This window comes from Myripristis murdjan, chromosome 10 (assembly GCF_902150065.1).
Source record: "Myripristis murdjan chromosome 10, fMyrMur1.1, whole genome shotgun sequence".
Lineage (NCBI taxonomy): Eukaryota > Metazoa > Chordata > Actinopteri > Holocentriformes > Holocentridae > Myripristis > Myripristis murdjan.
The window spans coordinates 23,094,002-23,121,806 of NC_043989.1; the positions used below are offsets into that span (position 1 = coordinate 23,094,002).

A 27,805-nucleotide genomic window follows, 5' to 3' on the forward strand; every position below is an offset into this window, starting at 1 on the left:
CCCTGCCCCTGCATTTTTACAGCCTGTCCCGTAACAGTGTGTGAGCTCCCACGATGCCCCTCACTTCCTGTTCTCTCTTGCTGTGTTGTTGCAGCTGTTTCATTGAGATGTACAATAAAAATGTGTATTTTAAACAGAAGGCACTCTGTTGTTGGCATGCTTTGTGCTGTGCAATAAAATTGCATAGCAGATGAGGCTGGAATGGGACAGATTATAGCACAGAATGACATAGAAACAGTGTGTGGGCCTTGTTACTCATTCACTTTTATCTGCGCTGAAATAGTAGACATGGAGAGAGAGGGACACAGGAGAGAAGGCTCTGATGGGATTTGACTTTCCGATATCAGTATGCCTTTTAAGGTGATGTTTTTGTTCCAAAACCCCAGCTTCACTGGGCTGATGCAACATGTGACTAATCTGTTTGCTTAAGCATCAAGTTAAGGGACAGGTTCTGAATTTTTCAACCCAGGCTGTGCGATCATGTTGATAGCCATCATTTATTTTGCAAAACCTCATTCGTAGCTTTAGTGGCAAGAAACCATCCTGCCGCAGCTTCTTACTAGCCTTCAACACAAACCAAACGGGGTGCTCGTTTTCAGCCTCAGCAACATGGATGCTTTGTTTCTCTAGAATTTCCCATGGAGGAGTTTTTTTCTTATGAGCATTCATTTATCCAAAGCTGACACCATGAACACCATGTTGTCACAGCTTGCACATTTACAACACAGAAATTCCTAGTTCCCAGTTCACATGAACGCAGCATTAGCCAAGTTAGCAGAAGAACTGTGGATATGAAAACTCTGTTATGCTGTTATGAAAATGCTGAATTATACTTGTTAGAAAGCACCGTTTCAAACCGTTTTTTTTTTTTTTTTTGGGAGGACAATTTCAAGATGTATTTGACTGTGCTATTAGTTTTCAAAAATAACATTTGTAATGTTCTGAGGTCAAAAACTAGTGCCCTGCTAGACTGTGTGTGCTGAAAGCTAGCAAGAAGTACAGAGTCTCTCATGACTTAAGCTAGCACTGCAGTTGTACTATGTACGATTATTAATAATCGGTACCAACACTTTTATATGGCCTGGGCCACAATTATCAAGCCTCTCAGAATTACTCATCAGAAAAGCGCTAAAAGTTTTCTTATGACAAAAAATGGTGATCCCTCAGAGCAGGACACAGTAGTTAGTATTACATTAATTGCAGCGGCAAAAAATTAACCAGGTGAAGTAAAAATGTATTTAATATAGAGTGCTATCCTTTGTCTCTTAAAACAGCTTATCATAAGGCACAGACTGGCATGCAGGTTAAAAAAAATAAAGAAAATAAATTAAATAAAGGATAAATTTATATTTTTTTCACCCAATTTGTTTGAGATTTGTTAGCAATACGGAACTGTTAATGAGCATAGTTTATCCAAATATTGGTTAGTAAACTATCTGTCTAAATCACCATTTAATTGATAGTCATCTGCTTTCAATTACTGCTACAATGTCGCACTTGTCCGGCTGCAAGGAAACACAAAGGAGCGATGACTTTCATATCTGCAGAGGGCAGATGATCATCACGTAGATGGACTACTGGCTTCACGGGCAAGCTGTCACATAAATGACGCCATCTCAATCCAATTGGTGTTTTTGGTAAATCAGCATTATCCACTATGTGAAATGTGCCTGTGTTGCTGCTGTGAGCTCCCTGAAGCCTCATGTAACTCCTAACCACTTCACACACCTTTGTACCTGTCCTAATTACAAGCTAATATATGAATGCTTTTATGTCATGTGAAGTAGGACCGAATTTATGTAATTGTGAATTTTTGGCCACTTATGACCGATTTCCCACTCTGACAAGCTTGATAACTATGGGCACAGGGTTGAAAAATACACCTCAAAACATGTAATATGTCAATACATGTAAAAAAGGTCACGTGTTCAGCACTTACAATGAGGGCGTGCTCTCGACCCATAGTGATGACTGTCTGGTTGATGATCCTCAGCAGAGACACGGCAATGTCCTGGATATGTTGAAATGTTGCCCCCTGTGAGAGAGAGAGACACAGAGGGACAGAGAGAGAGAGAGATGGAGAGACAGGGAGTGAGTGAGAGAGAGAGAGAGAGGTTGGGGCAAAAGAGGAAGAACAGAGAGAGGGAAAATGGGGGCAGATAGAGGAAAATGTAAAGATAAACAGAACGATTGTTAGTCAGATTTCCTCAGGTATACACATACATACACACACACACACACACACACACAAAAAAAACAAAAAAAACAACACAGAGATGCAGACCAACTAATGTCCTATTCATGCAGCATCCAGTCAGGCATATTACTGGCACTGCTTCCAGGGACATCTCAGCACTTTCTCTCGAAAAACTTTGGAGACTCGTCAAGTTTTATTTGTGTGCCTGCATTCCCCTTGTATGAACTCTCAAATACACACACGGAGCAAAAAGCTTCATAAGGGTGCTGGATGCATAAATGCAGATTCAAATGAAACGAAAAAGGGAATAAAGTTTTCTCTGTCAAGTCTACACACAGGCCAGAAAATGGCCTTGCCAGAGTATTCAATTACTAATCTTCAGTGTGGCCACTCGACACCTAGATGTGGATTTTTCTGAACTCGATGCAGACTTTCTTTTCTCTTGCTACCTCTTCCTGTCCTTTGAAGCCCCTTTTCTGCCGTGTCTTCTCCTCCACCTGCCTTGAGGGAATCAAGGGGCGCCAGATATTTTTAACAGTCTGTCTGTCTTTGTGCTCTGACCCATCCTGAGTCACACCACTGTTTCCTAGTTACAGGGTATCTGCAGGTCTCAGAGAGCCAAATCGGAGCCTTTATAAATGTTTTTTTTTTAATGATACCTAGGATGGTATTTAAGACTTAATTAAAAGTCTCATACAAAATACAAAAAAAGCTGGCAACACCATACTTTTTAAGTTCAGAAACTGTAAATGGGCAGTATAAAAAATACAACTATCAAAGAACATGAAGTCCAACTGTGGTTAGTAAAGCAGACACAAGTGAAAAACATTTTGGTTTTCTATATATTGTACTACTAGTATTGTACCACCACTGTACTATTACTAAACTGCTCTGTGTTAATCTAAGAGTGGACATACTGAACAACAAAAACTGGTATGAAAAGATGGGCTCTAATAACTACACTTGTTTAAGGCAATTTAACAAATTTTTAGGGCCTACATGTGGATTATTTGAACATTATACTTTTTCAAAAATCTTAAGGACCTGTGGAGATCAGAGAAATTAGGTCCAGATAACAAAGTCACCAATTTGAGAAAATAATTACAGGTATGGAAGGACTAAGCACGAATCACACACATGTATGAGCACAAATGTGCACGCGCACACACACACACACACTCACACTCTCTCTCTCTTTTTACACTTGGCTGTTGTGAAGCCAGTCAATGGAGGTTGACTCAGATTTGCCTGGAGGTAGTCACTCGCTAGAAAAGCATCTTCTACATCCTAACACACCTTAACATTGGCCCTGCTGGCTCTGTGTGTGTGTGTGTGTGTGGGCATGTGTGTATGTGTAAAAACATCCTTAGTATACACTGACCCAAATGTGTGTCCCTGTATGAACTCAACAGTAAAAGTAGAAAGAGAGTGGGGGTTCCAAAAGCACCAGGACAAAATAACAAGGATAGAAGTGCACAATTAAAAGCCCACATCTGTATGTGTGTGTATGTGTGTGTGTGTGTGTGTGTGTGTGTGTGTGTGTGTGTGTGTGTGTGAGTGCATATGTGCATGTGTGTGTCCTGGCATGAATAAAATCAAGTAGGCATGATTAAACCACATTAGAGGAACTGAGTCACAGCCACTGGGTGCAGAGAAGGTAAACAACTGTCTGAGTGTGTGTGTCTGTGTGTCATCACGTCATTTCCATCTCAGACACACTCTCTTTCAAACACACACTCAGACACATGCACAGCTAGGTTACAGAGCAGCTGTTGAACCTAAATAAGTCTAAATCAGTTTGGCACACTGCAGGTATTTTGGTCTCCTGGAAAGTCTCTCGGAGCAGGAGGATGACAGGCGAGAGACGGCGCTCCGTCTCCCCCAGCACACAAACACATGGAAGGCTCTCAGTTATGTGGCCAGGCCACTTTATTGTCTTTCCTGGCAAGAGTGTCAAAAAAAGAATCAAAGAAAATGCTGTTTTGTGGGTGGAAAATTGGGGAAGGGGAAACAAAAAAGTGAGCAACCCTGGCAAATCCCTGTGTCTCTCTGTCTGTCTCTCTCCCTTAGTCTCTTCCTTTATCATTTCCTCTTCCCTTCTCTCTCTGCATCTCTATCTTTCTCTTTGTAGTCGAGAGACATCTGTGGTGTGACAACTTGATCAGGTACCCTCCAAATCCCAGAGGCAAGCTCCATGTGGTCGCTACACCAAAGAGGCCTCAGAGAGAAAGAGAGCAAGAAGCAGGCAGAGGGATGGATGGAGGGAGAGAGCAAAAAGAAGAGAGGGTGTGAAGAAAAAAAAGGGGAGAACTGACCTGAAGGAGCTTCACTATGCCATCTCGTGCTTTTATTAACTCTTTCCTTTCCTCTCTTAGTTCCTTCCAAAACAACTTCACGGCAAAAAAAAAGAAATCTTCATCTCAACAAGTCATTTAGTCTCATTCAGAATTAAAATCTTATTTTTCTTCAAAGAAGGTAAAAAATCTGCCAGTGCAATGAGAAAATCCCACTTTCTCCCACTGCTAATCAGCTTGTTTCCAGACATTTGTTGAATCAAGTGTCACATTCTTGATTCTGGTGCACTGATCTGTCTTATACTGCCATGTTTCAACATATTTACATTTGCACCCAGAAAAATGCCTGAAACAAATGACACACTGCACTGGAAAAGAGTGGGATTATCTCATCCCACTGGCAGATTTCTGACCTTGTTGTAACACTAAATGAGTTGTTAAGATGGAGATTTTCTGCCGTTTTCATCCCTGTTTATGAAAATACACTTAATTACCGCTTCCTGTTTAGCTGTTAACTCTCTCTCTCTCTCTCTCTGGCTCTGTCTCTCTGTCGCTGTCTCTCTCTCTCGCCCATTTTTCGTCGACTCTTCCATCTCTCTCTCTGGACACTTTTTTCCATTTCCCTGGCCATTTCTGCCCTTGTTCATTTTTCCACTGATGGTCTCCAAACTAATCCTTCATAGTTTGCTCTTGTCAGTCAGACGACGTGTGTGTGTATGTGCATGCGTGTGTGTGTGTGTGTGTGCCTGTGTGTGTGTCAGGGTTAGATAAACAGAAGAGCTTTTCATTGGAAAACAACATTGTTTGGGCACAACAGCAAGCTGTGCAGAGCAAAAGTCTTGCAGGCTCCTCGGGGTCAGACTTCTTATTAAACTATATTTCATGTACACTCTAACAACAAACACACTTAAGGGTGTGTGTGTGTGTGTGTGTGTGTGTGTGTGTGTGTTGGGGGGTGAGAGAGAGTCAGAGAGAGCAAGGTAGAGAGAGAAAGATGTTTGCAAAAACTACTGTGAGAACTAAATATTTTTTAGACATTAGTAACTTTTAAAGACTGATTTTAGAATCAGAGGTAGCAATTCAATATGGGTATGTGTATGTGTGTGTGAAAATAAGACTTTGGCTGTATTCATATCATGTCATGGAAAAGCAGTGTGAGTGTGTGCATGCTTGTTTTTATATAGTGTGCATGTATCTCTGTCTGTCATGTCATCTCAACACCTACCTCCTCCTCCTCTCACCTTCGATCGAACTGACGCAAATTCACCTCATGAAATTCACTCCACTCCATTCATTACAGTATTCAACTCGCCAGTCTCCCTGTGCCTCCTCTGTTGGCTCATGCTTCATTAGCCCTAACTAAAAAATAAAGCTGAAAAAAGCCATGCTTTCACTTCAAAGGCTCAGCAGGCTGTCAACAAATTGCAGGAGCAATTAAAAAAGCCCTCGGCTGGATATTGATGATTTATTTGTTCTCGGTGTGTACGTGTGTCTTAAAGGTTATGAATTTGGGAGTTAACTGGTTTCTGTCTGACCAGAGCAACACAAAGCAACAAGTGTGAGGTTCTAATTGGTCGGGTGCTGCTTCCTTTGCACAGCTGAGCGGTTGGAGGCAGAACATGTGGACATTATTCTTTGGGAGACAAAATTCAGGGGGGCAACGGGGCAAGGATAGCTCAACGGCTCAAAATGAAACTTACAATTTCTTCAAATTTCTTAAAGTGGAGTGGTCAGAGGTAAAGTTTTGTTTTCCCTCATATTTTCCTGAAAATCAATGCTCCGTAAGAGAAGGTATTTTGCAATTTCCCCTCAAAGAAAGAATAAAATCATAGCCAAATATGAGCCAAATACTGTTTGATCAGTCAGTCTTCCATGAAGTTCTATTGATTGGTCTGGTTTTACTGTGTAAGCATCTGCCTTTGTTACTTTGAGTATTTTATAGAGCATCTTCGTATGACTCAGTAAAAAATGTGGAATAATACATTCGCTTGTATGTGTGTGATAACATCATGCTGTTTTGACTATGTGTTAAAAAGAAATGCTAAAGGACTATAATGGTCTTACTGTGACTATCCATCAACAGTCAGGAACCACTCCATCCATCACACATATCAGTTACATGCATGTTGTGCAAAGTGTGCTCTGGTAGCTAAGAAGTCAAGGGTGAGCTACCTATATTCTGCACACACTAACACTGGACTAACACGGGAAATGACTTTGCTGCTGGGTGTTGCCCTGCGACACTAGATTTCACTGTCACCTGTGACAGTGAAATCTAGTGGTGTCTCTCTCCTTCGAGTGGTGCCCCTGTTGTAGGAACGAACATCTGTGGACGTTTTTTCAGTGAAACGACGTGTGGTGAAAGCACTGACCCACCAGTTGGCCGTCGCTACACCATGTCACTTTCTATTTGCATTATATTTGTGTCATGTAATTGCTCAGATCGCCAGTTGCCCCTGCACCTTATCTATTTCCATGTATCCAAGCTCTAATTGAAATGAATGACCAATGGACGCCATCCAGTGGAGGTGTGTGTGCTAAAGAATAAATGTGATCAATCGTAGTGAAGTGATCTGTGAAATCAGTTTATGTATCCCTCTATCTACCCATCTATCTATCTACCTGAGTATCCTGTCAACTGGTTGTCTTACCACATTATCCCTGCTCAGGACCTCCAGGATGTTGTTGAGTAGCTCCAGGCTGTTCCTCCTCTCATCATGAGGCCCGTCGGCCATACTGGCCAGCGCCCCGCTCAGCTCCCGCAGCATCATGGGTAACAGCACATCACGGCACTCTGAGAGGAGACAAATACAAACGTGATCACAGGGGTACCAAGTGTAAACGTGCACGCGCGCACACGCACGCGCGCGCGCACACACACACACACACACACACACACACACACACACAAATTAAACACATAGCCACTGCTAATGGAGAGAAATGTCTCATCTGCAAAAAAAAAAAAAAATTCGGTATGCTTGTTCATTGTGGAAGCCTTATGTTAGGTTTTGTATTGATTGTGTGGAATTAAGTGTAAGGAAATACTGTAATTCAGAGTGATACATAATTTTCACACAACAGAATACATAAGATTTATATTATATTTATTCTTTGTATATGAGGAATGGAAAAAAACACTCCTCTTATAGGAGGAGTGATTTTTCACCCTGTGTTGCGAAGGTTAAAATAAAAAGTAAATATAACAGCAGAGCACAATCCTTATTTGAATACATATGAACCTTTTCCCTCACGCAAGCCCTTAACCATAAGAACACTTCAACAGTTTTAAAAGTAAACAGTCACAATATGTAAATCACAAAATGTAAACAAATTTTAATATGACTTGGTACTCAAAAATGCTTCAAAAACCCTAACCAACACGAGGCCCTTATGTGCATCACTCAGTGCTCCACCCATGCGGACAGATTTACAGGTGTACACACACTCCTGTGAGTAACGATGCCACTGCAGCATAACGAAGAAATTCAGCGCGAACATTACACTGCACAATGGAGTGTTATCAATCAAGTCTGTATTTACAGTTTCTCACATGTCTGTTGCTCTGACAGGCAGTCAACACATCCATCACTACTACCATACCGTCTCTCTCTCTGTCCCATCTCTCTTAATCTTTTAGTCATCCGTGTTTTCAGCTGATTCATTGGTTGATCCGGCAACACTTTCAGTACACGTTTATTAATGACATTATTAAAATTTAATATCTGATTCATAAGCGAAGAAAACTACTGCTAGAATATAATTTCACTATCTCAAATGAATAGCTGTATAGTTTGAACCTTATACAGACCTGCATTATTTTTTTATACAAATGATGTATAAATATTTTATTGATCATTAGCAAATAGTGCTTAAACGCTTCATGAATCATTTATGAATGTTACATGTGCATTCTGTGACTTGACAAAAGTAATTCTATGAACCGCAGGAAATCACCAACCTAAGCAGATGAGGACGGTTGAGGGAAAATGGATAACCATTTACAATAGTTCTTCACAAAATAACTTCTCTGTGGAAAAAAAAAATAACTGACAGTGGGAAGAGACACTTGATTCAAGAAAATTCTTGAAACAAGTTGATTATTTGTTTGAAGAAAACCAAAATTTTATCTCTTAATATGAGACTAAATGACTTGTTAACATGAGGATTCTTTATAGTGTGTTAAGATAATGTTTGTCTCTCATTAATAAAACAGTGTACTGCCCCCAATCTACTACTGCATCAATTAACCCACTAGTAATCATTTATAGTAAGATTGCGATCACAGTTCGCTTAATTCATATTCATGGTGGCCATGTTTTATAATTTGTGCTCTACTTGGGGTGGGAAACCCTACTTGGAAGACATCAGAGCTTGTGGAAAGTGGAAAAAACCTGGGGAAAACAGGACCTTGAGAACATAGTTACATTTATCTCGAAACCAACAAATTGTTTAGGCTGGACAACAAATAGTTTTAACAGCAACAACTTCGCTAAAATTGTCAAATGCTAGTGTTAACTAACAGAGAATTAACAAATAATTTGGCTGTCAAGTGGATCCAAATTACACGAATTGCACACACATCATTTGACCAAGCTGATTTGCCAATAATGTAATGTTGAGAATAAACATCAGCTAACGCCATGGATCAACATCATATAAATTGTTTTCAATCCAGTTATTGTAGCCTTTAATTTGGATGTCTTTGAACTTTCTATGTCGTTAACATTAAGATTAGATACTGATATACAAATGATGCACTAAGAATAAAATGTTTTGCTTATGAGTCATATCTAACCCTTCAACCGCCTCCAAATGTCTTACCAAATTAAAAGCCAAATATTTACAATATCATAACAACCATGTGTGATAGCTCTTTCTGCTGCTCTAGTTTCCTTCTCTCTCCTTTTTTCCTGTCCTCCCTTGACTCTCTTCCATGTTCTCTTCTCTCCCTCTTCCACCCCCTCTCTCTGCACCCCCATCTCCTTCTCCTCTGCTTCTTCCCCATCCCTCTCTTTCTAGCCGCAGGTAGACAGAGCCCATTAAAACCTCATTTGGTTTGATGCTCGTTAGTTCCATTATTAACTGAGCCAAGGCTGTAGGCCTGCTGAGTAGACCCTCGTCACAACACACACTGCATCACTCACTCACTGCATCACTCATCACACTCATCACACACACACACACACACAAATGCACACGTGCGCACACACACAGAGAGTGAGAGAAGGGGAATGCATGAGTCATGAGATAGACCGAAGATTTTGACCAGGACTCCCTGGAAGAAGAGACATTGTGTCTCAGTGGGACCTTCCTGGTAAAATAAAGGATAAATAAATAAATAAATAAGATAAGGGTGGCCCAAAAGTAGAGGGAATGCAAGTGGAGAAGAACAAGAAGAACAAGACAGGGTGCAAAGAGGGTTAAGTGGGTAACTGGGGTAAGGCTAGACTAGACAAACCAGCAAGATAAAGAAGTATCTCAATGCCAAGGCACAGAAACCTACTATAGGAGGAGATATCTTTGGGCAACCAGCTTTAATGAAGCTTGAATGTTCTTGTCAGTGTTCTCCTGAAAGTGTGTGGAGGGGCTATCTCCTCACCCACTGTGCCCCTTAGCAAGGTAGGGCATAACAGTCTAGATGCTGCCAGCTTTATTTTGAATAGTCACACTGCTAAATCTGTTTTATCCATCGAAGCAGAAATTCATACTCCTTTGTCCTTTCAGCTGGAGAAAACAATGGGCGCTGCTTTACAGCACTGCTATTGTGTGTATGAGCTTGGGAATCGATCCAGCTGCCTTCCGGTGGCTGGGTATGCCATTAAACCTACGGGTAACTCCATTCCCTGGTGAAATGACCCCAAAGCCACCTGCTTCTTTATTTGTATTGATCTGAGAAATGAACCCAGCTGATATTTCTCGGTGTCGGATGGTCAGGTGAGAGATGGTGAAACGGAGAGCAGGTGGAGGGGTGAGAAGGTGTCTTTTCACATGGTGCCTCATATACCATTTGTTTTCACAGTGTCAGTGTTTCAAAGCACAGAAGCCAAGAATAATGAAATAATAACTATGCTAGCAGATTTCAAGGCCCAGACCTACTTTGACCCAGTCTGAATTTGCAAGCAGATGGAGGATGAGATTTTCCGAAGCTGTTTTCATTAGATTACAGCATATTGGGCTGTTTTTCACCTTTACCATTAATACACGTTCTCTAATTCCCTCTGTCTTCCCTGCCTTGTTTCACAACAGCTTTTACATGCATAGTGAAAATCCTTCCCTTTTGCAAAGAACTTCTGGAAGCTGAAAACTTATGTAAGACCATTTGCAGCAAATATAAACACTTCAATGGAGAAAGCCTGAATATTCATGACACAAAACACAGACTACATTTTCAATCAAATTTATGAAGTAAAACTCTGCAATAAAAAAGTATGGCTAAATTTGATATAAAACTAAAATATTCTGATCCATAATAACTAAGTTAAAATCTAAAATGGCTACTACAGTTAACACCTGTGAATGTATACAAGAATACATTTTCACATGAACACGTGTTTTCCAATGTTCCACTTCTACTCAGGTGGCTTTGCATGTGCATGTGTGATTCAGGTGTATGGTATGTGTTATAGCCCACAGTGCCACAATGCAGTAAATCAATTCAGCTTTGCTGTGGAAGAAAGCCTGGCTAGCAGGCACTGACAGACAAATGGAAATCAAGGGCTTGGGGCAGACAATGAGATGCAGTTGAACATTTTCTAATCTAGTCCTTGCTGTGTGCACACATACACGACACGTGGCTGAAGACACATACATACACACTGACAAAGACACCTGCGCACAGAGGCAGAATGCGCAGAGGCAGAGCTTCAAATATTCATCTATATCAATTCCAAATTTTCTGTTTACTCTAATTGTAATCTCTGTCATTCATTATTAATGCTAGTGTGTGTGTGTGTGTGTGTGTGTGTGTGTGTGTACATATGAAATTGTCCTTTTTGTTTTTGGGTTGGAGCTTTATACTATTGTGTGATGAGTAACAGCAGGAGTGTGCTTGCGTGGGTGTTGCTGTCTAAGTGTTTGTGTGAGAATGTGATGATGTGTGAGTGTGTTACCAAGTTCGTTAGAGCAGTCAGCCACCACTGCTGGCAGGCCAGCTGATGTCTCAGCAGCCAACTCATCCCTGTGCCGCTCCATTTTTTCATTTGACGGCCAAACACAATAAACTATTGCCCATGGTAATAAGATGCCATCTCAATTACTAAAAGCCAACTAAATCAGAGACCTCTTCCTCCGTCTCCCCATCCCTCTCTCCCTCATTGCTCCCTATGGTTGTCATTCCTCACTCACTGGAAGATAGAGAGGTAGAAGAGATGGTAATGAGGAGGTTTGGAGGCGCAGCGACAAGTAAATCTGCAGGGTTGAGAGGGTCTGGGGCCAAGCCAACTGCCTCCCCATTTGTTGATGACTAAATGTCTCTCTTAGCAGCTTTTTCATCTCTCCATGTCACTGTATGTCTCTCTCCTTCGCTCTCACTCTCTGTCCTTCATTTGTCTTCCTCCTTCCTCATTCAATCCCGTGCTCCATCTCCAAAACCTCATCTGAAATTTAAAGTCCTTCCTTTCCTCTGACTGTATTCCACTCAGTACCTGTCTGTCCGCTGCTCTGTCTCTTTGTCAGTCCTTCTCAGCAGACCCATCCATCCGTCCTGCTGCTGCTTCCCGAATTGTGGGCCTGTCTAAATGATGCTGCTACTGGATTTTGTCAGTATGTGGATGGAAAACAGCTTGGTGGGCAAATATTGTTTTCCAACTTATACTTAAAAATGCACAAAAGAATCTTGAGTGTGTGAATGAGTGCTCATCAGAAAAATACTCGTAGGAGGATTATAGATGATGCAATGCACCAGGTGAGGGTTGGTGATGTAACAGTAATACATGAGAGTGCATTGTTCACTGAGATTCTGGGTATAATGCTGATGAGATCTGGTAAAAGGCACAGTCAGCAGCAGCAATGTAGCCATAATTACAGTAAAAGATTTCCCCAGGTATTTGGTGGTTACTAACATGTGTGCTGCATGATGTGTTATCCAAAACACTATAGAGATAAAAAAAAAAAAAAAAGAATGAAAAACATGAGAAACACTGCTGTACCTGCCGAAGACGAATGTATGTAGCATAGTCTCTCGAGCCAGTCTTTCTTTCACTGTGTGCGCTGCCTTACTGCTGTGAGGTCTCCCTGAAGTAGATCAATCGCTCATGGAGTAAATCAATCTTGTCCAAGGTTCCGACTTGGAATTCTGAGTTGAATGGCAGTTCTATTGCCAGCTGCTATTGCACTTTCCTGACACAGAGATTTTTTTTTTTTTTTCTGGTTTCACATTACAAAAACACAGCAACCACATCTCAACCATCACACCCTATACTTTAGGCATGTATGTGGAGGCATTTGGAAATCGCCATGCATATGTCTTGAGAGACTATATGTAGCATAGTTGACAAACTAGATATTGCTGATACTGTTCGGATAATGCACAGCATACTAATTCCTCAGAGTGCAGTTTTCACACCCAGCTCTAATTTTCACAGCTTTTACTATATGCAGTCTTATCCCTGATCTGTCAAATAGTGAGTAAATTGCCATTTTTCTCTTTCTTTCCACCTGTCTTGGTCAGTCTCTCTATGACTCACCCCCTAATTGCTGCTCTCTCCCTCCTCCATCCCTGTCTTCTTCCCTGCTCCCTCTTCCGTATGACTATTAAATTGATTGATCAATTAGTCTGTTGGCAGCGTTAGTTGCCACAGGTTTTTGATCAATTCAGCCAAGGTAGATCAATGGTAGATGAATGCCTTGTGGTAAAATATTTCACTGCTTTGATTGATGGGCAGTCTTATTCCCAGAGCTCACTGATAGTAGAGCAATATCTCATGAAGCTGCTGGCTCTGGTTAAGCAAATATCTGATCTTATGTTCTCCTTGGTGGATCAAATCTGTGACAATCTGCAAATCTTTATCTGCCTATTTGTCGTATTATTCTGGATTTACCCTCATTTTGCAATTGTGTGTTGTATCATCTTCAATACTGAGCACTGGCTGTATTCTCTTTCATATGTCCTCTGCTGCAGTAAAGACCCAGTTCCCCTCACAGGGATCATTAAGCTTTAAATACAATTACACAAATGTTATTTTGAGGTAAATTCAAAGACATAAAATACAAAGGCCCTGGCTGGCCTTGCAGTAGAGAGGAGGCTATCAACTGCACCAAGTTGTTCAGGTAAGTTTTCCCCATCTGTAGTTAGACCAGACTTGCATCGGTACCAAGGGAACGGATGGAGAAGGGTGGGGAAAGGCTGACCGCTGTGTCCCTGTACTGTCCTTGTCTGCATTCAGTCTCTGTCTAGATCACCCCACAGACAAAAAGATGGAACAGAATATAAATGAGATGGAAAGAAAGTGAGGGACAGAGGCATTTCCCAAAATGATTAAACTCCATTCATTTTGCTCCATTAGTCCCATCCATCCTTCCATTCTTCCACTCTTTTATCCGCAACCTCCCAAAGCTGCCGCCTCTGCAGACACTGAACAACAGAAACTACCCCTATATTCTCTCTTTCTCCACCCCTCCCTTCTCCAGCTCCCTCTCTCTCTCCCTCTAATTAACCCTCTGGAATTGTCAATGCACATCTCTATGGAAACGATAGCCTTTTTGGGTATGAATGTACAACAACAGTCGAACAGTATTTGAGGCCTATGAGTCCTCTGTTGTCAGTCCCAGGACACATGCGCGTGCGCGCATACACACACACACACACACACACACATACATACACACACACACACACACACACACACACACACACTCGTATATATACATATATACACATACACTATATTACCAAAAGTATTCGCTCACCTGCCTTTACTCATACTATGAACTGAAGTGCCATCCCATTCCTAACCCATAGAGTTCGATATGATGTCGGTCCACCTTTGCAGCTATTACAGCTTCAACTCTTCTGGGAAGACTGTCCACAAGGTTGAGGAGAGTGTTTATAGGAATTTTTGACCATTCTTCCAAAAGCGCATTGGTGAGGTCACACACTGATGTTGGTCGAGAAGGCCTGGCTCTCAGTCTCCGCTCTAATTCATCCCAAAGGTGTTCTATCGGGTTCAGGTCAGGACTCTGTGCAGGCCAGTCAAGTTCATCCACACCAGACTCTGTCATCCATGTCTTTATGGACCTTGCTTTGTGCACTGGTGCACAGTCATGTTGGAAGAGGAAGGGGCCCGCTCCAAACTGTTCCCACAAGGTTGGGAGCATGGAATTGTCCAAAATGTTTTGGTATCCTGAAGCATTCAAAGTTCCTTTCACTGGAAGTAAGGGGCCAAGCCCAGCTCCTGAAAAACAACCCCACACCATAATTCCTCCTCCACCAAATTTCACAGTCAGCACAATGCAGTCTGAAATGTACCGTTCTCCTGGCAACCTCCAAACCCAGACTCGTCCATCAGATTGCCAGATGGAAAAGCGTGATTCATCACTCCAGAGAACGCGTCTCCACTGCTCTAGAGGCCAGTGGCGGCGTGCTTTACACCATTGCATCCGACGCTTTGCATTGCACTTGGTGATGTGTGGCTTGGCTGCAGCTGCTCGGCCATGGAAACCCATTCCATGAAGCTCTCTGCGTACTGTACTTGGGCTAATCTGAAGGTCACATGAAGTTTGTAGCTCTGTAGCAATTGACTGTGCAGAAAGTCGGCGACCTCTTTGCACTATGCGCTTCAGCATCCGCTGACCCCTCTCCGTCACTTTACGTGGCCTACCACTTCGTGGCTGAGTTGCTCAAACGCTTCCATTTTGTTATAATAGAGCTGACAGTTGACTGTGGAATATTTAGGAGCAAGGAAATTTCACGACTGGATTTGTTGCACAGGTGGCATCCTATGACAGTTCCACGCTGGAATTCACTGAGCTCCTGAGAGCGGCCCATTCTTTCACAAATGTCTTGTTTCACAGTCTGCATGCCTGAGTGCTTGATTTTATACACCTGTGGCCAGGCCAAGTGATTAGGACACCTGATTCTGATCATTTGAATGGGTGAGCGAATACTTTTGGTAATATAGTGTATGTAGATGTAGCAGGTGGTTCCTGCTGGGTATTTGTGAGGGTGAGCTCATCACACTTACTATAGGGCATGGCATGAAACTTAATGCGATGTAACATAATCTAATGTAACTTAATGCAGCATTAAATAACATATTACGACAAAACGGAGCAGGACTAGAGAGGAAGACAGTTCATGAGGGAACAGCATGGAGCTGAGCAGAGCAGAGCTATGTGTCACAGCCTGAGGATACTCAGCAGTCATGATGATTATCACATTTTTTTATGATTCACTTTTTTCTGACTGACTCTTAATATGTCCATGTGTATAAAGATAAAACCCGGGACGATAGCATATGGGTATATGAAGGCTTACTGGACCACAGGCAACCTGTTACACACGCGTATAAATGCACACACACCGTGAGCAGCAGTAAAGCTGACAGCTTTGAAATTGCAGCTCTACCAGCTGCTTTGAAATAGGCTGGAGAAATACATAGTAATAAATGCAATCCCCTTGTGCTGCACGTAAACACTTGCTTACCCTCAGGGTAACCCAATACACATCTCCCACACCATATTTCCACCACGGAAGAACACTAGCTTCTCACAGCTGGTTTCATAGGAAGAGTTACTGAAAGTAAGATACTGAGACAATCTAATCTGACTTTGAATCCAGATTTAGTCCACATGATAATAGCAGGTTACGTCTGGATTCAAAGCTGGGTCCTGTTTTGTAGTGTCTTTCTACATTTGCAGTTCTCTTAGGCACCAGATGTAAAAAAAAAAAAAAAAAACAACAACAACAACAACAACAAAAAAACATATTCAGCATCACTGTAACTAGGGCCGAAATCACCTGTCACTAATGTTGATTGGTACAACAAAGTGGCGGCGGCCGAGATCACTCAGCACTGATTAAATCCTGACGATAATATCGCACAGTACATCACTCATCCATATTCATCATCCATTGACATGCATCTGTTAAGTAATCACAGTGAGGGAGCTATAGGGGTGGGCGTGAACAATGTCAACAATACTGTATAATGCACTGCAGTGAAATGCAAGCAATCTAAGTTATGAGATTGTTGCTGTTTATACAAATTGATATGACTGACATTCTGAAAAATCTCTCATGTATTGCTGCCACATTCTATAAAATAGGCATTCAGGTAGCTTTTCAATAAAAGTCTCCATTTATAACACAACAGTGAACCTTTATATATGTTTGATCAATAGCTGAAGCAGGTAGCTATGGAAATATATTGTACATAGAGTTTAAGACTAAAATATATGGGATTTCCCTCAATTTGTTTTATCCGGAGCACAAGACGGGAGACACGACTGAAGTCTTTCCACAGCTGTACAGAAGGAGAACGAGGACAAGGGAGGTCTGGGCGAGAAGATAGGGAAGGTTATTGGATTGAATCAGGGCCTTTGACCAGCTTTGGGAAATGAGTGGGCAAACAAAATGACAGACTCATCCTTCTGTCCCTCTGCTCTCGCTTTTTTTCTCTATCAGTATTGATGCTCTCAATCTGTCACAGTGATTGCCTGACGGCATAATAATTTGCCTAAATTGAGCCGTAATGCTCCTAGTAAATTTAATTTTGTCTCAAAACCAGATTAACCCATATGACAGAGTGCACGTGTGTACATGTGTGTGTGTGTGTGTACAGTATGTGCTTGCCAAGACCCTTAATCCTGGGAGCGTATGCTGAATAAATCAGAGGAAGGTTTTTGGAAAAGAAAAAAAAAATCCAATCCCTTCAAACACTGCCCATGAAAGCAACTGTTTATGAGAAAGCCAAGCACATGAACTGGCACATTCAGCAGGCCACATACTGTACCTAGACACACACACACACACAGCAAAACACGCACACTCTTGTACAAATCTCTCACAGTTAGGTAAGCTTTATCAACATGACTGTGCTTCATATATGAATATATATTAATAATAAATATTCTGTTACAACTGGAGAAAATTACAAGTTGTCAAACCAACTGGAGAGTAATGGATTACTTGTGCCAGGATTACAGAAAATTCTTACTGTTACTGAAAAAAGACAATCTCTAGCAATGAAATTCCTAATTAGATTATAACTTTCAAAATCATAATTAATTACTGTTTGGATTACTCTGAAATAAATTCTAACTGTAAAATTACTTTGATTGTGAGACTGATGCTATTAACATTTTTGAAAAATAATTCCATAATCACACTATTTTTACTTGATATTATATACATTTAGGTGACACATTTTACAGTCATTTTATATTGCAACATTTGCAAAATCCCAACAACTGATTGGTGTCAGGCTGTCATCTGTAATTGTCACAGATACTAGATGCCCTAACTCTTACTTGCTGTTAAATAAACAAGGACAAAAGCAAGTGATTCCCTGTCTTGCACAGCCACACACACACACACACACACACACACACACACACACACACACACACACACACACACACACACACACACACACACACACACACACACACCTTCCATCATCTCTCCCAGCCTGACAGTGGCCTGACATTCGTCCCTAGAGAGTCAGCTTGGCAAGCCTGGTCAGACAGACAGTCAGACAGACAGGTAGGGCTATTAAATATGTATTGCAGCTCAGTGATAGGACACCAGGGGCCATTAGCCGTTATAAATGTATAATTTAGCTCCCCTACATATTTCAGCCTCCTGAGCGAATGGCATCCTGGCATACAAGCCCTCTGATTAGCATCCCAATGCTAAAATGCATCTCAATTAGACTGAGTGTCAGCCCTCATTTGGCGAGGCAGGGATCGGGACGGAATGGGCGAATGTATAAATGAACGAATAAATAAATAAGCACCAGGCCAGAGGAGGGAAGAAAAAGAAGGGAAGAGGTGGGGTGGGGAGCAGGAAACGGCTAGGTGTTGCTGACCATTGACAAGCTGGTCAGTGGATAGACTGAGCAGGACTTAAACTTTAATCACTGCTGAATCACTTAATAACAAAACAAGGCCAGTCTCTCTCTTTTTCAAACATCCAAACTAATTTTTTCTCACTCTCCCCGAGCCATTTTGTTCTCTATCCCCACTACTCCCATTCACCTGTTCTCTCTCCTCTTTCTTTATTTGTCCCAAGTCCCTTGTTCACTCTTTCTCGGACAGCCTGCACCTTTTCCCCATTCCTCTCACATCCATCTAACCTCCCCTCTGCTTGTACCCCTGCCCCTGTCCCGCCTTTACTAATCATTGCCATCACTTCTCTTTTTTTTCTTCCTTATCTCCACTCACCCCTCCACCCCATTCCTCTCTCCCTCCTGGGCTAATCATTTCTCAGTCTTTCTCTTTCTCTATTTTTCTGTCTCTATCATTCTTTTTTTTTGGTCCCTTTGTTCCTCTCTCCTTCCCTCAGTCCCCCTGCTTCCTCCACCTCACTTCATCTGTCTCTCTTCTGCATTTGAAGCATCTCATTCCAAAACAAACCATCCACCATTTCAAAAAAATGGCACACAGTCTTACAAAATGACTATTGGCATGAATGCAAAGCATATGATGGGTTACTATTGAGGCAAAAAGTCATTTTAATACCTTTGCTTACAACATAGCTAGAGGATGGAGAGTTTTTTCCACACACTGACTGATGAATTAAGGGGCAAATTTCATATACAGTATAATTTGGCATGACACCCCTCATTCCTTTACACTCTTTCTACTGCCCTCCTGTTCACTTTTTTTCTGCCCATCTCTCTCCCTGTCATCCCACCTCCTCTCTCCTGTTCCTTTCATCTCTTTTTTCCCCTCCCTCGCTCCTTTCCTGGTGACAGAGTGTGACTGGGAGCATGTTGACAGCTAGCCAGTGGGGCCAGCCTGCTGTCTCAGCCCCTGGGGAATCAATCACCAGAGCTGGGATCAATACCTAAAGGACCAAGCCCTGGACTGGCTACCGACTTGGTTGGCAGCAACTGACTGATGAGTGGACCCGCAGCTACACGGAGCAAAAAGCAACATCCATAATCATCAATGGTAAAGGCGGTACACACGCCCTTAAAGCATGCACTGGTGCACATGCATAAGTACACTCAAACCCCCCTCGATACAGTCTCATCAGTCACACTGCAGCAAATGCATGCATGTGTTATGTTTCCTGCATGAGAGAATACATTAATGCCTATACGCGAACCAGTGGCTGTGACTGTTATGTATCAAGGTGCCAAATATATGCCTTGTCTGCATCACATTCGTAGATATTTCTTTCTGTCTTAAACCCTAAACGCTGTCTCCTCAAAGTCTACAGCTGCGTACGCTAAGGCCATCCCTTATCAAGTCTGCATTACATAGCAGTGCAGCATTAGCCCACTCTATCCATCACAATGTGACCCTCTGCAGGAGGAAACCACCACTTATCAGCCCACTACAAACTAATTAGACAGCCATAACAGTGCTGAACAGTGGTAGGGGGTGGACTGAGATTGGTGGAAGGTGCTTGATCACTGATGTGTAGCGCACCTAAAGGGTATGATACTGTCAAGGCCATGTTTTCTGGGCTATTAAGTCCAATGTTGTGGAAATCATTTGAATGTAGTGAAGGAGCAGTGTGAAAAGTAAGAGCTCAATGACAGCGGGACCACAGCATTCCAAAAACATTCTGCAGTCTGATCTGCTGAGCATGAGGTGATTTTTCCCTCTCTCCTTTGGTAATCAGCAGGTATCACCTGTGACAGTAATATGAGAACCACCTATCTCCCTCCATATTAACCACCAACAGGCACTGAGGCATGAACAGTGTGCTCATTTTCTTCTCTATTTTTTTGCGATAAAGGCTAACAGGCATTTTCAAAGTGGGTGGCCACATGCATAGCATAGAATTTTTCTAAACTACAACCACCAGATATTGTCTTGATGGATATCTATTTTGGGCGATGGTGCTGTAACCTAAAGGCTGGTTAATCATAGGAGATAGATAGACTAGATGTAACCTTTACTTTGCCAGTGGAATTAGTACATTAGAATGTGCCACTTGTGCTGATTGTAATAAGGTGGTAGCTGGCTGAGGTGCATTGCAGTGATTGCAATGTCAGTGGGGTGAACATAGCAGCAACTGCTATTCAAGAGAATGTTCTTCACTATGGTGTGGCTATGAGTCACTTACAACAAGAACACAGTCACAGTCAAAAAATAAGGCTTAAAAAGCCATTTACTCTTTAGCTAATGCTTTTATCCAAAGTGCCTTACTGTACAATGAGTGCATAGATTCTTATAAAGGTTTGCCCTCGGGATTGGTACCATTATCCTTGCAGCAGCAGCATCACACTCTCTCCACTGGGTTACGTACAATAAGAAAACACTCTCGGAGCAAAGAGCACCCTCACTAGTCATAAAGCATAGTGGAAACAACTGTCTGGCTCTTTTCATCGCTAGGCTGGAACTACAGACTGTATAAAAAACCTTTTAGATCTTGACCCTTAACGGAGATGAAACTATTGCTCTTGTGGATTTCATACAGAATGGGCCGATGATTGTGTCTCACTAGTGTCTGCGCTCGGTTCATCATGCAACACAGTAGGCACTTTCACACCTCATAGTCCATTTCCATGGTCTGGAACAACAAGTCTTTTGATGCTCTGGTACTTTTTTCATTTGGTTCAGTTTGCTTTTACATGGCTCAGATAAAGCCCACCACCATATGTAAACCAAAGTGACATGCTTGCGTATTATTAGTCAGACTAGAGAGTGCATAAAGAGAAAAAGTTCTGTTCATAATACAAGAAATACCCTTAACCATGGAACTTGCTTTGATGTTTACAGCAGTCAACCTCCTTCGGTCAGCACATCAAAGGAATATTAACAAAACAGAATGTGAGAGTGATGTGATTCCAATTGGCAAGCGTACTGGCCTGGTCATTTAATCTAAAGAGGGCCTGCTACCATAAGAGCTCAGTTAACGATGTAGAAACCTGAACATACTACAACAGCGTCATGATTTCATAACTGCATTACAAATTAGACGAACAAGGTACAGTAGGTCATAAATTCCTTTCTAAACCCACAATTCGCAGCGTCGGTGAGCTGACCTTTTCAGTTCAAGTGAACACAACAGATCCATGACCACCTCTGTCAAGCTGACTAAGGTTTGAATATTAGGTGCACAACAAGGTTCAATCAGGGCATTCTCACCTTCTAGCCAAACAAACCACACCAGGGTTCAATGTGAACACAATGTGTAGTCCTCCACAGGTCAGCTGTTCACTATCAAGGCTTCTGACTAGTGAAATATACACACCTTGTCTCTGGAAGAGTTGACTGCTGACAATCTCAGTCATGGAGGCCACCTTCTGTTTCTGGAGTTTTTCAGGAGGGATACAGGTGTAGAAGTCGTGCAGCAACTCACTGCACAAAACAGAAAAGGAGGGAGGAAAAGAGATGAGAGAGAGAAGGGTTGAAGTGGAGAGGAGGTAGAAATGGAACAAGGAGGTAAGTGTATGTGTGTAGGGAAAGTAAAGCGTAGGAATGAATAAAAGAATGAGGAATGTAGTGTGAGAAAAAATTGAGGAGAAATAAGGGGGTGGGAAAAAAATCATCAGTGTGATGATTACACAGCAGCAGCTAGTAATAAAATCAATTCTGTATAACAGATATTTAAAAATCATTTCCTAGAAATGATTACACATAGTTATTGGCTTTCAGCAGTACATCTGCCAGGTGTAATTATGAACATTTATCCATTCTACCATGGATGGATAAAAGGGAGGTGGAAAGGTGAACTACATATTACTGAATCAAGCTTTGAAAAACTGCAAGGTTACTGAGCATGCAACCATTGCTGTTAGTCATGTGTCCTAAACAGGCTAAAAAGGTAGGAATGGTTATTATAGAGCACACAGCAGGCCTGAGCAGGGCAGAACAGAGCAGAGAGATGCCTCATGAAAACAAATGAGCCCAAAGCCTAAACACGCTTTGATGAAGACACAAGTTTGAGTCATCCGTTCCAAATTCAATATCAGAATAATTAAACGGGCTGGTCACGAGCCCTGGCGCTGCTCAGAAAGATTGAATGCTCAGAGCGTGGCAAAGCCCCTGTTTCTATTTCTCTATCTGTCTCTCTCCTTTGTCTCTGTCTCTTTACATGAAGCCACGCAGGCTCAAGCAGCACCTTGAGTAATCACTAAAAAAAAAAAGACACGCACCACCTCTACTCTTGCACTGAACAATAAAAAAACGAGGTTTGGTACAACTTTTGATGCACATAAGTTGGCACCAGGATATGCGGTGGCACGGTGGGACAGCACAGACTAATCAGGCCCACTAATCATCTGAGCAGCGTCTAATTAAAACATAAAAATGTCAGCCTATGCCCTACGGACACTCAAGGGACGCATCGGGCAAACAAAGCACATGCAGAGCTGACAATGTCTGTGCTTGTACGGCCCTGCGGATCACACTACAGGTGAGTTTAGGAGCTCGAATGATGCGACTTGTGGAGATAAGACAAAGCTTTGATGCCTACCTCATAGAGAGCAATTGTAATTCACATGGCTTGCTTTTGGAAATTGTGCCCGAGGCAACTCTGATTAAGAATGCAATGGGGACCTTGTGTTCAAGTTCAGATGGCTAAGGCACGTTTGTGTGTGTGTGTCTGTGTGGGGGTGAGTGTGTGTGTGTGTGTGTGTTAAGAGGAGTGGAGGACACAAGACCGGCATGGGTGAACCTTGAGACAGAAAGAGAGAGTAAGAGCGACATAACATACGCAGGTGAGTTTATTTTAAACACTTCCCCGCATCACCTTTCTACACCTGTGTGTGTTTGTCTGTGAGGCAGCTGTTACAGATAACACCTTTGTGACATTGTGTTGACACCTAGCCACTCAAGAGACCGGATTGGCAGATGTGTGTAATCCACAAACAAATACACACACGCGCAAACACACAAAAACATACACACACACAGGTCACAGAAAGGTGAGGACAGAAACTGCGATGGAGGAAGGTGTTTGAAATTGAACTCGACGAGTCAAGGAAACGTCAATTAACATCTTCTTTCAACAAAGTAATAGGGTCATGCCAAGACAATGAATCAATGGTTGGCTGTGAAATTGCTAGAGGACAAATAAAGTGGCTGGAATGTCCGTTTTCCAGTCTGTGAACTCTCAACCAGTCCAAAATGTACACTGTGGTCATTATCTGAGCTTAACAGTATATTGTATGGTAGATTCTGGGTCAAGGGGAGGTTAAATAAGCCATTCCAAGTCATTTTGCTCTGAAGGAGGCTGAGCGTCCAGCTAAGAGAGGAGGAAGTGGGTTTAAGAACAGGTTCAAATGGGCTTTGTTTGATGGCGTCCTAGTGTGGTAAAGAGGCGGTGGGAGAGATTGCCAATTCACTCACAAGCAGAGAGAAAAGGTGTAGAGCAAGGTCAGAGAGTGTGTGTGTTTGTGTACACGTCAATTTGATGATATTTTTATCCTCTAATAGAGAAGGGCTCAACCAAGGTGGGAAGTTTGGGGGACAGTAAGACAGTAGTTGGTGAGCAAAGCATGCTGGGAAACTTGTGCTTACCTGAAAGCTGTTGCACATGAATGAGATCAAATCAGGGGGACTACTGTGAGAGCGTGTGTGTGTGTGTGTGTGTGTGTGTGTGTGTGTGTGTGTGTATGAGTAAACTTACCTGAGGAGTTTGGCATCAAACACTTTCTCAACATCATGTAAGACTGTCGGGAGGTACTTCAGCGCAGCAACCTGGTGTCACCCACACACACACACACACACACACACACACACACACGCAAGCACGCACATGCAAACACAACCCATATGAAAATGCAACGCATGTACAGGAGGATTTCCATATATGGTAAATACTGTATGTCCATATTAAATACCAATGAAAGATTCAAAATTGACATATTTTCATATATGGACACATGTCAGACATGAATTGCAAATGCATGTGTCACCAGCCATCGATGTAATAAGTTTAACAGGTATGGGGGCACATGCAGCATGTTGCATGCAAATATATAAGTTAATCATATATATTCAACATGTAAATTTGCCATGAAATATGCTCTCATCATCCATGTGAAAAATTGTTTTTTTAAACAGTACATGTGTTTCTGAGTGTGCCTTGTCTGATATACAGTCTCTCAGTACATCAGTACATTCTGTCTGTTCAGGAGGTAGAAATAAAAGTAGAGGGAGGAAAGGAACAGCTATGAGGATAAGGATGAGGAGAAAAATGGTAGGTGGAAGAGGAGGAGGAGGATGAAAAGGAGGATGGGAGTAGGGTGACTGAGTGTGATTACTCTGAGCAGCAGAGTGGTGGTGTAGTCAGTCCTCATCAAGCTGTTGATGGACTCAAACAGCCTCCTCAGTGACTCCTCAAACTCCGCCTGTTCCTTCCCCTCATACAGCCTGGGAAGACAAGAGGAAATTAAAGGGAGGGCAAGACAGACCGACAGAACAGAATAGGGAGCAGAAGAGTGAGAGAGAAAGTATGAGACAGTGTCAGAAAACATGACGTGAGATGGTTAGCAAAGGAGGTAGAGAGAGAAGGTGAGAGATTGAGCAGGGAATGGAAAGACAAAAGAAAAAAAACAGGAGAGGTTTACAATCAATGAGAGAGGGAAGAAAGGAGAGAACAAGAGGCGAGGAGTTAGATCTGAAATATTGGAAGATACTTGTGCCATCGGCCAGTAGCTATATTTCTTAAAGGAAAACTCTTTTGTATAGACTGAAACCATAGCTGAAACCATTTTGTGAGATATATGAAATATTTTCTGAAGAGACCTGGCGACATCCTGAAGAATACATGTGTGATGATTTTCTACACCGTCAGCAATACACATAGTTCCAGAGATATATCCTTTTATTTTGGCTTCATACTTTCAAGATGTCCTGACCCCTGGCCGTTATTAACCCTAAATCTATCCTCTTGCCAGATTTTATTGCAGCCGTTTACATGTTATAATATAACTATGAAAACCAAGCCATGCCAGGAATATGTTAAAAGTTATTCTTCAAAAATGCTATGCAAATACAGTAGGTCTACAGGACCTGTCAAAGGAGGATGATGATTCCAGGTTGTTTCCACAGTTGGGATCTCATGTATGTACAAAAACGCCTGCAGTTTTTGAATCTTGATTCAGCATAGCTGAAAAAACCCTTACCGTCAATAGATCATCTCACAGTTACAGGCACCAAAACAAAAAGTAGCATCTCAAATGCAAGGAAGCCTCCTGTTTAGGTGACATTTACTGGTAGAAAGTAGAAATGCTTAGGATGTAGGCAGGATACAGGTATTTTTATTTTATTTATTTAATCTTTATTTATCTAGGAAGCCAATCTCTTTTTCAAGAGAGCCTTGGAAACTACCTCTCAAGGTGCCCTTTTTTGACAGTTCTGAAGGAAACATATAGTGGTTCCTCAGACAGACTAGGAGATACCAGAATGCCTGGAAAAGTCAACTGAAAAGTAATAAACGGACAAAACAGCTGTTTAAATCAATGATAGACAGAAGTCCCGACCTCTGAAGTCCCTAAGTTCTAAGAAAGACCTTTGAGAAAAGGTTGTGAAAAATAACACACATCTGTCATTCTCCTTACATCTTAAGTGAAAATTGTTTGTATAAAACTGTTAATCGCATAAATACACTTTAGTTCAAGTCTGCTGTTTATGAAATAGCTGAAATTATTTTTACCAACTGGACTCAGGGTCATAGGGTAGTGACATAGGCACTACATCAAATTAGCTAACTAGCTAGCGGTTAGGTAGCCAACACACCTAATGCTGTGTTAAACATTAGGTTAGGTTAAACTGCATTGCGTTGTATTGAACTGTGTTACAAGAGGCTTGATTACCATGGAAAACATGCATGGAATTTGAGTATTTTAGCTTCCTTGTCATGAATCATTTTGGACATAATAGGTTCCTTATCAGTAATATTCCTAAGTAGGTAGCAAGATAAGAAGCTTCCTTGCAAATGAGACAGAGCCAAAGTGTGTTACTGCACAAATTATTATAGAACTGACCCAGTACCCACCAATCATTCACTATAGCGCACTATGCACAATACTGAGTTACATTCATACAGCAACTCAGTGCAAGGCAAAAGGTAAACTCAAGCAACAATAATCCCCCACATTCTAGAATGGCAACAAATGCCATTCAAATAAAAAACAAGACAGATGAAACTTTTGGATAGCTTTGTCAGCTTTGGAATGCACACACACACACACACACACACACACACACACATCCCTCTGCCATCCCTTCAAGCCCTATTTCCTCCACCCCTAGCAAACTTTTCCCTCATCCCTCTCTCCGCCCCTCTCCTTCGCTGTCGCGTCACTATCTCTCTGTGATTCAGTGGAGCTGTGCAGCTGTTAATTACAATAGAAGTTATGAGTGCTGGGGGGAAGGATTAGCATGTGGCACACAGGGTATTTAGCATGTGGGGGGAGGGATTAGGCAGTAACACACAGTGGTATTATCACAGGGCTCTTCGCAGAGTAGAGTTATGATTACAGACGCATTGTCCTGCTTAATCCGCCAGCCCCATGTGTGTGTGTGGGTGTGTGAACAAGTGTGTGTGTTTGAAAGAGAATGTTCAGATGTGTCTGGGTCGAAGGTGGTGTGATAATATCAGGTTGTATGCCCAGTCATTCTCTTTCTCTCTCTCTCTTGCACGCGCACGCACACACACACACACACACACACACACACACACACACACCTCACCAATGTAGCTGATCTGATAAAACTGTTTAAGTGTCCCATGGCGATGCTCAGTACAGTATCACATAGTACAGCCTGTCAAGTACCACAATAATCCAGCTGAGCAGAGGTATATGCAGCTAGAGATGACCATAGGCTGTTGCTATTGCTTATAACCATGCATACACACAAACACACAGTATAATACTAGCTCAGCACACTAATACTGGAGACAGATGTATAGGAGAGATCCAGGAAAGTAGTTAGCTGGAAAAATGAAGAAAGAAAAAGGCAAGATGGGTAGAGAGGGGAAGCAAGAGAATCGGAGTAAACTGGGGACACAAAGATGAGAAATAGAAAAGATAGAGACGGAAACTGAGGAAAAACCAGAGTGGCAAGAAAAATACAGAGTAAGGAAGGCTGTTTGTAATGGAGGGTGAGAGAGAAAAAGAATCACTAACATACATGCCACCTTGTTATGAGCTGTAACCGGCCAATCAGTGTAATTTTAAAT

General features: G+C 42.0%; 1 protein-coding gene across 3 annotated transcripts in view; it reads right to left on the reverse strand.

Annotated features, from left to right (window-relative positions):
• dock2 (dedicator of cytokinesis 2) overlaps positions 1 to 27,805 on the reverse strand; it is a 117,221-nt gene that overhangs the window by 58,264 nt on the left and 31,152 nt on the right. For all 3 annotated transcript variants that reach the window (XM_030061271.1, XM_030061270.1, XM_030061269.1), the window contains exons 22-26: positions 24,882 to 24,990; positions 24,245 to 24,315; positions 21,866 to 21,972; positions 7,143 to 7,285; positions 1,940 to 2,035 (exon numbers count right to left, since the gene is read on the reverse strand). In XM_030061271.1, the coding sequence (XP_029917131.1) occupies positions 1,940 to 2,035; positions 7,143 to 7,285; positions 21,866 to 21,972; positions 24,245 to 24,315; positions 24,882 to 24,990 (526 nt within the window). The remainder of the gene's footprint in view (positions 1 to 1,939; positions 2,036 to 7,142; positions 7,286 to 21,865; positions 21,973 to 24,244; positions 24,316 to 24,881; positions 24,991 to 27,805) is intronic.